The 11752-nt window shown below is 42.6% G+C and overlaps 1 protein-coding gene across 1 annotated transcript in view; it reads left to right on the plus strand.

Moving 5' to 3' along the window:
* Positions 1-582: 582 nt before the first annotated feature.
* Positions 583-11752, plus strand: part of LOC138979612 (proton channel OtopLc-like) — a 39783-nt gene continuing 28613 nt past the window's right edge. Inside the window, exons 1-2 of the mRNA XM_070352327.1 lie at positions 583-3906; positions 6088-6183. Of these exons, the coding sequence (XP_070208428.1) occupies positions 2274-3906; positions 6088-6183 (1729 nt within the window). The 5' untranslated portion in view covers positions 583-2273. The remainder of the gene's footprint in view (positions 3907-6087; positions 6184-11752) is intronic.

The raw sequence follows: 11752 nt of genomic DNA on the forward strand, positions 1-11752 counted from the left end.
CCCGCGCGCTTACAAATTTGAGACCATTGTCCCATAGAAAAGATGTCGTATTCCTTGACTGTGTGACACACTTCTTGAGAGAGAGAGAGAGAGAGAGAGAGAGAGAGAGAGAGAGAGAGAGAGAGAGAGAGAGAGAGAGAGAGAGAGAGAGAGAGAGAGAGAGATTATAGGGTGTTTATGTGTGCTTTGTTGGTGCAGTTTGCTAAGTTCCCTTACTTCAAATCAAACATGCTTTTGAAATTTATTTTCTCTAGCTTTTACATTTTTGTTATAAAGTTTTCTTTTCACTTTTTAATACCCCCCCCCCCTCTCTCTCTCTCCCCCCCCTCTCTCTCTCTCCCCCCCCCCTCCGCCTCCATGTATGCAAAGAAAAGCACACTCTAAAGGTATATCCTCTTGGCGCCACTATAACTTTTAGTTCACCCAGCAGGGGGTATGAACGCAACCCTCCCTTTTACGTAGCTGTGACCTAACTTTTGAAGGACGTACCACATGGCCCCATAATAAGTCTCCCTGCTCTTTTATTTCTCCGTTTCAAACGCTGACGCAGTTTGCGACTTTATCAGGGATAAGGTGACGAAAGCCCTCGACTTTCGCTCGATTTCAAAGATCGAGCAACTCAGTTGGAAGAATAGGGCGAAAAGGGGTATTCTTTCTCCGTGAAAGACAACCTGAAGATTGTCCCCATCACGCGCTGAGGACATCGGGAGGGAGAGTATACGGAGGAGAAGGTATTAGACTTCGTTCAAAGAACCCGTGACGCAACGATAGTCCTGGCTAGGACACGAATCTGTGACCCAACGAGACATTGTGCGAGAGTTTGGCGCAAGTGTGAAAAGGGTCGAAGAAGTTCGCCTCTGATCGTTAGCTGGTTTAAAACGCGTGGGTGGCGCGGTTTTTGAGACCTTCGCTGGACATTCTTATCGTGTGGGCGATCATGAGGAACGGTTGATTTTGTTGTGTAAACGGGGCCAGTCTTGGACACGGTTGAACTAATGATCTGGGGTCAGAGTTTCAAGCTGACTCAGCTGGAATTGCGATTCAAAACGAACAATCCGTTTGGCTGTTTACGCGAGGAAACTGCGTGTTTACTGTTCACAGTGTGAACCTTGTGAAAGTTCTACTCGGCGATTCTTCAACAAACGAAAAGTTAGACGGAAAGAATAACAAAGAGGGACAAGCACAAGAAGAAATAGCTGCAGGAGAAAAAGATCATTTGAGAAAAAAACAATTTGAGAAAAAATTAATTTGAGAAAAAGTTAATTGTTTCACGAAAGATGTTGCGAATTTCTGCCAAACATTTGGAACATTAATTGCTGTTGTTTAACTACTTGAAGGAATCACCTGGTTGAAAATATTGCTTCGGTTTTTGTTGCTCTGTTTTGCTTAGGCCTAAAAAAAAATAAGTGTGGTTACGGTAACCCGACCTACCCTATTTTTAGGGGCCGATCCTATAACTTTTTATTATATTTGTCACCAAAAAAAAAAAAAAAAACGAGTGCAAAAAACGCAATGAAAGCGAAAGCGCCCGAGTCGCACACTTATTTCCCTGTCAAGTAGGTTTAATTTGTACACATTTGAAAAAAAAGTTAAAAAAAAGTGATTGCCTACCTACCTACCCTATTTTTTTTGGCTATGTTACCGTAACCACACCTATTTTTTTTGGCCTTAGTGTTAGCCTCCGTGTACGTACTCGAAATGCAAGACTGAGAAGCTCCGACTCACAGTTTGAGTTTTAGAAATGAACTGGTCGTTTTTGAGTTGTGCTAAGCTGTTCTTTTGTTTACCAGCGATAGTGAAGTAAACTTAGAGTGCTGAGAGCACATTCAAAGCAGCCTTTTGCAATTTTTCAGAAATATCGTGACAATTTTTGAGGAAATTGAGAGTCAGTAGACCTTGCACTAAGAGACCACATTCGGAGAAATTCTCCTTTTGGGGTAATTCTTCGCAGAGTTAACTTTTCGTCGCGAAAAGTGCGCATGAGTGCATTACGCCTGCCCAACTGAACAACACTGGACTGTTATGTCAGACTGAAAACTTTTTCCAAAGTACATCAGGGATTCAATTTGAGCAGAGATTCAGAGACAGAAATCATAAATACTGGTATAAGCCAAGGGAGACTCAAGATGTAAAAAGAAAAAAAAACCACAAACAGAAAAAGGAAAATAAATGATCTGATTTTTTTTCGTTGTTGTCTTGCGATTATTTTCCCTCAAACTGGACAAACCCTGTGAATTTTGAATCTTGTGATTTTTTTTCGCTCAGACCGGACAATGGCTAGCTTTGAACAACTGGACAGTAAACCTCACTCTATGGGCAGTCTGGATGACGTTCCTCTTATTGGCGCCGATGCTGAGGACACCCCCTCATCCTCCCCGACTCGATGTTCAACTTCAATGAATTCTGCTTTCCGCGAATCTCCGAAAGCAAAATCTTTCAACGCTGCCCAGGGAGAACAAGAAAACGGGCAAAATGTGGATTCGACTTTTCCTCAACAGGAAAATGGCGTCGAAGGTAGACCACAAAATGGCGGATTCGCGGGTCGTGAGCAAAACAACCACGGCATGTCTCCAGCCAAGAGAGACTTTTTCGGACTCAATGGCTCAGGAGGGAGTACGCTCCCAGCAACACCAGAAATTATCATTTCAGAAGAAGCTTCGACGGAGGGAAGTCCGCAGCCGATACCAACCAACGGTAACGGTGCTAGTTCTCCAAGAGGATCTGACCAAGACAAACCTGCGAAGGATGAAGGTGCTAGTGCGCTCTCAGCCAAAGAAACGGTGAAATCGGACATCGCATCTCCTCCGGGTCCTGTATTATTTGCTGCTCCCAAAGGCGGGTCTAATCTCCAAGTTCCAGCGAAGGAAAACAGAGCCCTGTCTTCCCCGCCGTCTTATCCAGTTCCATGCATCTCTCCTCAAACTCAAAAACCTGGTCGAAGTCCTCAGTCAAGCCTCGCAGATTATCTCCTGGAGAAACTGAATCCTACTTCCTCTCCTTCGGCAGATTTGTTCGCTGGATTTTCACCGTTAACGATGAAAAAATCTCCGACCCAAATAAACCAGCCCAGGTCGTTTCTCACAAATGGCCTTGGTGCAACGAATCGTACGTTTAACCCTACCGTTGATTTCTCTGCTACCCGTAAAGGACATGAGGATCAGACTGCAACACCAGTATCAAAGGTGACGGAGAACTTGCCAGAGCCATCGGAAGATGCAAAGGAATCATCTCCGGGAACTTCAGAGAATGTTCGTCAAAACATAGGTCATGGCGATGGTATACTGTCGAATGCTGATGCCAAGACAGCAGAGGACAATAAAACCTTGGAAGCGACTGAGACTCGAGAAAAAATTGGTCCGGCGGAAGAAAGAGAAAAAAATGGAAGAAAGACGTCCGTTTCGGAAAATGACAAGGATGTCAAAGACAAAGAAGAAAGCGACGCCGAACAAAGGAAAAAGAACCCTGGAAATGATACAGCTAAAGAAACCAAGAGCAACGGTGTTTCGCCGAGCAAGAAATCAAAGAGCCAGTCGTCCTTGCTTGGAGACAGACAGAAAAGCGACACGTCACTGAACAAAACTCCAAGAAACGTCACTCCCTCTTCGCAGAAACCAAGAACCGGTATTCTGAGGGGTAGTTCTTCCAGACAAAACAGCACAAGCAGAAGCACTTCCCAGGAAGACAGCCCTACAAATGGTGTTCCTTTGGCGGAAGAGGAGTCGGAAAGCATTGCATCGAGAAACCAAAGTTACTCTTCTTTCACGAGAGGTGCGCAGAAGGGGAACAACTCTGAGGTTGATAGGGGAGAGGAATCGGACGATGCTTTCACGCAGAATGAGGACGACGACGACGACGACAATGATGATGACAGCGATGGTGATGAGGATGATGGTAAAGGGTATTCAGGTACGACGAAAAATGTAACCGTATCCCCCCCCCCCCCCCCGAAAACCAAAAAAAAAACACAAAAAAAACACCATAAAACCCCGAAAAAAACCCAAACTAAAACAGATATTCCAAGATCGAAAAAAAAGAGAATTAAACACTTTTTTTTAAACAAACCAATCAAAAACAACAAAGTGCAATGATTGGTGCGTTCGATAAAATCAAAAGCAAATCATTCAGAAATCCATGTTTTGGCTTGAATTTTAAGCAGTGTTGATCTTTTTTTGGGTCGATATCCCAGACTGATGAGATAAACGTTAAGTCTGTGTTTTACAGCTGAGATATAGCCCAAAGAATACACACGTGCCTTATATGCTTTTGCTTTTGTTATTGTTAACACTTCTTGTTTGGTGCTCGTTCGCTATTGCTCAGACCGGCACGGTTGGCCTAGTGGTAAGGCGTCCGCCCCGTGATCGGGAGGTCGTGGGTTCGAACCCCGGCCGGGTCATACCTAAGACTTTAAAATTGGCAATCTAGTGGCTGCTCCGCCTGGCGTCTGGCGTTATGGGGTTAGTGCTAGGACTGGTTGGTCCGGTGTCAGAATAATGTGACTGGGTGAGACATGAAGCCTGTGCTGCGACTTCTGTCTTATGAGTGGCGCACGTTATATGTCAAAGCAGCACCGCCCTGATATGGCCCTTCGTGGTCGGCTGGGCGTTAAGCAAACAAACAAACAAAAAGCTATTGCTCAGGATTATTTAAATCCAAAAACAAAGAAACTGCCAACGTTCCAAAATTCAGAATAAAAAAACCCAAGAAAGGTAAGTTGTTGGAACGTTGTTATTGACACAATACGTTACAATCACAAATACATCGACCCAACGGTCTTTTAAAGTGAACAGACAAACAATTAGTCATACAAAACTTAGCTTCATCGAAATTTCAACCGCTCGCCAGGCTCGCCATTCATTTGCTCGGCGGGCAAAATTTCGATGAAGCTAAGTTTTTTATGACAATTTTTTAGTCTGTTCACTTTAAAAGACCGTTGGGTCGATGTATTTGTGATTGTAACGTATTTTGTCAATAACAACGTTCCAACAACTTGCCTTTCTTGGTTTTTTTTATTCAGGATTATTTAAGCTTGTGTCCTTGCTGTATAAATGTTTGCGTTCACTTCTTCTCCTTTTGCCTTTTCTATAAATTGTTGGGTTTTTATTACTGCTTGATATTTCCTTTTTTTTACAATGCATGTCTGATAAAACCAGAGAGTAATGAACATTTATAAGGACCGAATGATACAAGTGGCTCTATCCCATCTCCCCCCCCCCCCCTTTCCCCGTCGCGATATAACCTTCGTGGTTGAAAACGACGTTAAACACCAAATAAATAAAGAAAGAAAGACCGAATGATGTTTGTGAATTAAAATAAAATAGAATAGAACATTAAAAAAAATAAAATTGAACAAATAAATAGATAAGATAATGATAAAACGAAATACACACACTTAAAGGTTACTCTGTGATCAGAGTTCCTGTCGTTTTCCTCTTCCGATATGATGTTCAAACTTATTGAATCTGTACCATTTCAGAATATTCTGCGCCGTTGCAAGCCCCTGGAGCAATTTTTTGATTAGTTTGTTTGTTTGCTTAACGCCCAGCTGACCACGAAGGGCCATATCTGGGCGGTTTTTGATTAGTGCTTTTGTGAACATGTTCATTTCAATGCTTGTTATTCTCTCAGGTGCCAGGAGAAAAGGTTCCGTACAACTCTCGCTTACTCTATTACACATGTCGTATGCATTAAGAGCGATTACTTCCCTTTGGTTATTTGATAAGAAACAATTGACAAGTGGCTCTATCCCATCCCCCCCCCCCCCCCTTTCCCCGTCGCGATATAACCTTCGTGATTGAAAACGACGTTAAACACTAACTAAAGAAAGAAAGAATATTCTGCGCAGTTTGTGAATCTGTGCTCTTTGAGAATGTAATGATGATGTGTGAAACATGTGCTGTGTCAGAATGTAATGATGATGTGTGAAACATGTGCTGTGTCAGAATGTAATGATGATGTGTGAAACATGTGCTGTGTCCGAATGTAATGATGATGTGTGAAACATGTGCTGTGTCAGAATACTGTGATGATGTGTGAAACATGTGCTGTGTCAGAATACTGTGATGATGTGTGAAACATGTGCTGTTTCAGAAGAGAAAAGCTTACCGATGTTCTTCGTGGGGGGTGACTCAGCCACGCCCACTCGACACAACAGTTGTCCCTCTGAAAGAGCCCCACTCACCAAAAGTGAGTAAACTGGTTATATTTTTCTTCTATGTCTGTGCTTATGTGTGTCTGTCTGCCTCTGAAAACGCTCCGCTCACTAAACGTAAGTAAACTGGTTAGGCAAAAAAAAAAAAAAATAGGTGTGGTTACAGTAACATATAAAAAAAAATAGGGTAGGAAGGTAGGCAATCACTTTTTTTTTTTAACTTTTTTTTCTAATGTGTACAAATTAAACCTACTTGACAGGGAAATAAGTGTGCGACTCGGGCGCTTTCGCTTTCATTGCGTTTTCTGCACTCGTTTACTTGGTTTTTTAAATATTTTTTTGACAAATGTAATACAAAGTTATAGGGTCGGCCCCAAAAAATAGGGTAGGTCGGGTTACCGTAACCACACCTATTTTTTTTAGGCCTTATATTGTCCTTCTGTGTACCCCCCGCGGGTTAGGGGGAGTCCCATATTGGTTAGGACGATAAAGAATTTACCCGATGCTCCCCAGCATGTCGTAAGAGGCGACTAACGGATTTTGTTTCTCCTTTTACCCTTGTTAAGTGTTTCTTGTATAGAATATAGTCAATTTTTGTAAAGATTTTAGTCAAGCAGTATGTAAGAAATGTTAAGTCCTTTGTACTGGAAACTTGCATTCTCCCAGTAAGGTCATATATTGTACTACGTTGCAAGCCCCTGGAGCAAATTTTTGATTAGTGCTTTTGTGAACAAGAAACAATTAACAAGTGGCTCTATCCCATCTCCCCCCTTCCCCCGTCGCGATATAACCTTCGTGGTTGAAAACGACGTTAAACACCAAATAAATAAATAAAGAAAGTCCTTCTGTGTCTGTGTTTATGTGTGTGTGTGTGTGTGTCTGCCTCTGAAAGAGCGCCACTCATTAAACGTGAGTAAACTGGCTATATTTTTCTTAATGTCTGTGCTTATGTTTGTCTGTCTGCCTCTGAAAGCGCTCCGCTCACCAAACGTGAGTAAACTAGTTATATTTTTCTTCCGTGACAATGCTGACGAAGGAAGCTCAGTTGGTAGAGCACTGGACTTGTGATCCTAAGGTGGCAGGTTCGAATCAACTTTATGTGCAGACTCAAAGACGATATCCATGTTCCACCCTCGTGTCACCACTGTGGCACGTAAAAGACCTCGGTCATTATGGTGGCAAATAACACCTATAAACACGCACACACCTGGATAGCGCGACTCTGTTGCTGCTAGCTGAGAGGAAGCGACCCGGATTTCCCAGCGATGGGACAATAAAGCAATGAAAATGAAAGAGAAAATGTGTGTCTATCTGCCTCTGAAAGCGCTGCACTCACCAAACGTGAGTTTGTTTGTTTGTTTGTTTGCTTAACGCCCAGCCGACCACGAAGGGCCATATCAGGGCGGTGCTGCTTTGACATTTAACGTGCGCCACACACAAGACAGAAGTCGCAGCACAGGCTTCATGTCTCACCCAGTCACATTATTCTGACACCGGACCAACCAGTCCTAGCACTAACCCCATAATGCCAGACGCCAGGCGGAGCAGCCACTAGATTGCCAATTTTAAAGTCTTAGGTATGACCCGGCCGGGGTCCGATCACGGGGCGGACGCCTTACCATTAGGCCAACCGTGCCGGTACCAAACGTGAGTTGATAGTCGGGTTTTGTATGGGAGATGAATGAGTGAGTACCCTTGCTTTTGCTCGGACAAATATTGATATGTGCTCCCTGTTACGTGTATGAGGCACACCCTCTCGCTAGTGACTTGCCTCTAATGTCACGCGGGAAAGTTTCCCCACGTGACATTATTTCCCACGTGTTCATATTTATTGACCAAGGCCGAAGGCCGCGGTCAATAAATATGAAATAAAAGTCGATATGCCCCCCAAGGACCGACAAAAAAGCTGGTCTGTCAACAAACCACCAAACATCGTTTTTGTCATCATTTTGGTAGTGAGAAAATAAGTGCACAATCAACCCAGGGAGCCATGCTTTGAAACACGGGTTCCGTGCTGATAACCACACGAGTCTCGGTTTGATAACCACTGGCAATCAACGATAGCCGTGGAGCGAGGATTATCAGAATGAGCTGGCGTGTGAAAGCAACTTTCTGTGTTTTTGAGTTCATTAGACTATAAATGTTGGGATGAATATGTCAGGTTTGAGGATGCACAGTTCTGTAGGTTCATCTCGGTATTCCACCCCCTCGGCTTTCTGTTGTAAATATTAAGCTGAGTGATCGAATGTGGAAGCTACGTTTGGTCAAAGGTCACAGAAGATTTGCGTCGTGCAGCGAAGGAAAGAGTCGCGATCTTGTTTCCGACTCAGTATCTCTTTGTTTTTCATTAGACCTGTCATTCTGCTTGCTCGGCTTTGTTAGATGTTTGCATATCTTGTTGCTATTTTCTTTAATTTTCTTATTTTTTCTTATTTGTGCTTCGTTTATCGATACAACGTCTTGTGCACGGGTCAAAATGTGAGTATCAGGGGTCGTTTTACTTGAACTTGACGTTCGTGTTTCTCCGAACGTCTGTGTATCGAAACACAGATACACGCACTCCATGACTCTGTAAGAAGACAAAACATATCGCTAGGTTTCATTTGTTTTTGATGAATGTATGACCTTTCATGAAGTAGTTTTGTTTTTTGTTTACTTTTGCCAGTTTGCCAGTTCGTTTTTGGAACTTTGCAAAACAGTGTCGTGTCGTCTGTTTAGGTCTGGGGAAACACCAATGAAAAGAGCCGAAGAATCCCCGAGCGTTTCTATTGGGTTTGCTTTTGATTATCCATGTATAACCTGCTTCCTGCAACTATGGTAACCGGGGATTTATTGCCTGGGGAACATGAGATTTATTTCCCAGGTGCTTGTGAATGAAAACTCGTGAAAATGATGACAAGAGATATTGTCATCATTTTCACGAGTTTTCATTCACAAGCACCTGGGAAATAAATCTCATGTTCCCCAGGCAATAAATCCCCGGTTACCATAGTTGCAGGCAGCAGGTTATACATGGATAATCAAAAGCAAACCCAATAGAAACGCTCGGGGATTCTTCGGCTCTTTTCATTGGTGTTTCCCCAGACCTAAACAGACACTGCTTTGCAAAGTTCCAAAAACGAACTGGCAAACTGGCAAAAGTAAACAAAAAACAAAACTACTTCATGAAAGGTCATACATTCATCAAAAACAAATGAAATCTAGCGATATGTTTTGTCTTCTTACAGAGTCATGGAGTGCGTGTATCTGTGTTTCGATACACAGACGTTCGGAGAAACACGAACGTCAAGTTCAAGTAAAACGACCCCTTGACACACACATTTTGCCCCGTGCACAAGACGTTGTATCGATAAACGAAGCACAAATAAGAAACAATAATAAAAGCAAAGAAAATAGCAACCAGATATGCAAACATCTAACAAAGCCGAGCAAGCAGAATGACAGGTCTATGAAAAACAAAGAGGTACTGAGTCAGAAACAAGATCGCGATTCTTTCCTTCACTGCACGACGCAAATCTTCTGTGTCCTTTGACCAAACGTAGCTTCCACATTCGATCACTCAGCTTAATATTTACAACTGAAAGCCGAGGGGGTGGAATACCGAGATGAACCTACAGAACTGTGCATCCTCAAACCTGACATATTCATCCCAACATTTAATGAACTCAAAAACACAGAAAGTTGCTTTCACACGCCAGCTTTGATTGCCAGTGGATATCAAACCGGGACTCGTGTGGTTATCAGCACGGAACCCGTGTTTCAAAGCATGGCTCCCTGGGTTGATTGTGCACTTATTTTCTCACAACCAAAATGATGACAAAAACGATGTTTGGTGGTTTGTTGACAGACCAGCTTTTTTGGCGGTCCTCGGGGGGGCATATCGACTTTTGTTTCATATTTATTGACCGCGAAACAAAAGACGATATGCTCCCCCTCGGACCGACAAAAAAGCTGGTCTGTCAACAACCCATCAAACATCTTATATTGTCATCATTTTCACGAGTTTTCATTCACAAGCACCTGGGAAATAAATCTCATGTTCCCCAGGCAATAAATCCCCGGTTACCATAGTTGCAGGAAGCAGGTTATACATGGATAATCAAAAGCAAACCCAATAGAAACGCTCGGGGATTCTTCGGCGCTTTTCATTGGTGTTTCCCCAGACCTAAACAGACGACACGACACTGCTTTGCAAAGTTCCAAAAACGAACTGGCAAACTGGCAAAAGTAAACAAAAAACAAAACTACTTCATGAAAGATCATACATTCATCAAAAACAAATGAAACCTAGCGGATATGTTTTGTCTTCTTACAGAGTCATGGAGTGCGTGTATCTGTGTTTCGATACACAGACGTTCGGAGAAACACGAACGTCAAGTTCAAGTAAAACGACCCCTGACACACACATTTTGACCCGTGCACAAGACGTTGTATCGATAAACGAAGCACAAATAAGAAAAAATAAGAAAATTAAAGAAAATAGCAACAAGATATGCAAACATCTAACAAAGCCGAGCAATCAGAATGACAGGTCTAATGAAAAACAAAGAGATACTGAGTCGGAAACAAGATCGCGACTCTTTCCTTCGCTGCACGACGCAAATCTTCTGTGACCTTTGACCAAACGTAGCTTCCACATTCGATCACTCAGCTTAATATTTACAACAGAAAGCCGAGGGGGTGGAATACCGAGATGAACCTACAGAACTGTGCATCCTCAAACCTGACATATTCATCCCAACATTTAATGAACTCAAAAACACAGAAAGTTGCTTTCACACGCCAGCTTTGATTGCCAGTTGTTATTAAACCGGGACTCGTGTGGTTATCAGCACGGAACCCGTGTTTCAAAGCATAGCTCCCTGGGTTGATTGTGCACTTATTTTCTCACTACCAAAATGATGAAAAACGATGTTTGGTGGTTTATTGACAGACCAGCTTTTTTGTCGGTCCGAGGGGCAGCATATCGTCTTTTGTTTCATATTTATTGACCAAGGCCAAAGGCCGCGGTCAATTTCTTTCTTTCTTTATTTGGTGTTTAATGTCGTTTTCAACCGCTCAAGGTTATATCGCGACGAGCCGCGGTCAATAAATATGAAACAAAAGTCGATATGCCCCCCGAGGACCGACAAAAAAGCTGGTCTGTCAACAACCCATCAAACATCTTATAATGTTTTATTTACGAGGGAAATAGTATAAGCAATTGGTGCTTTTCTACAAATCGGTCCTCGCAGATGAGGGAACAGTGGTAGTAGGTAAATCATTAAATACAAATCATCATTAGCAATTAACTTATTGGCATCAGGAATGAACGAATCTACAGTACCCAATATTGTCGGACTGTGTGATGATATCTTCTGCTATGGTCTGTTGAGACAGTGATATCAAAATCGAGACCGGAGGTCGAGATTTTGATATCACTGTCGAAACAGACCAATAGCAGAAGATATCATCACACACTCAGTCAATGTTAGATATAAGTATTGTTAATTCTCTGGACATTTTGTATTTACTGTAAAGAAATTACAAAAGTATTTGTCTCAGTTTTGGCTGTTCCATATCCCTCCCTCTGATTATTATTTTTGTTTGATCACTCTTTTCTTG

Source organism: Littorina saxatilis, linkage group LG11 (genome assembly GCF_037325665.1).
Source record: "Littorina saxatilis isolate snail1 linkage group LG11, US_GU_Lsax_2.0, whole genome shotgun sequence".
NCBI lineage: Eukaryota > Metazoa > Mollusca > Gastropoda > Littorinimorpha > Littorinidae > Littorina > Littorina saxatilis.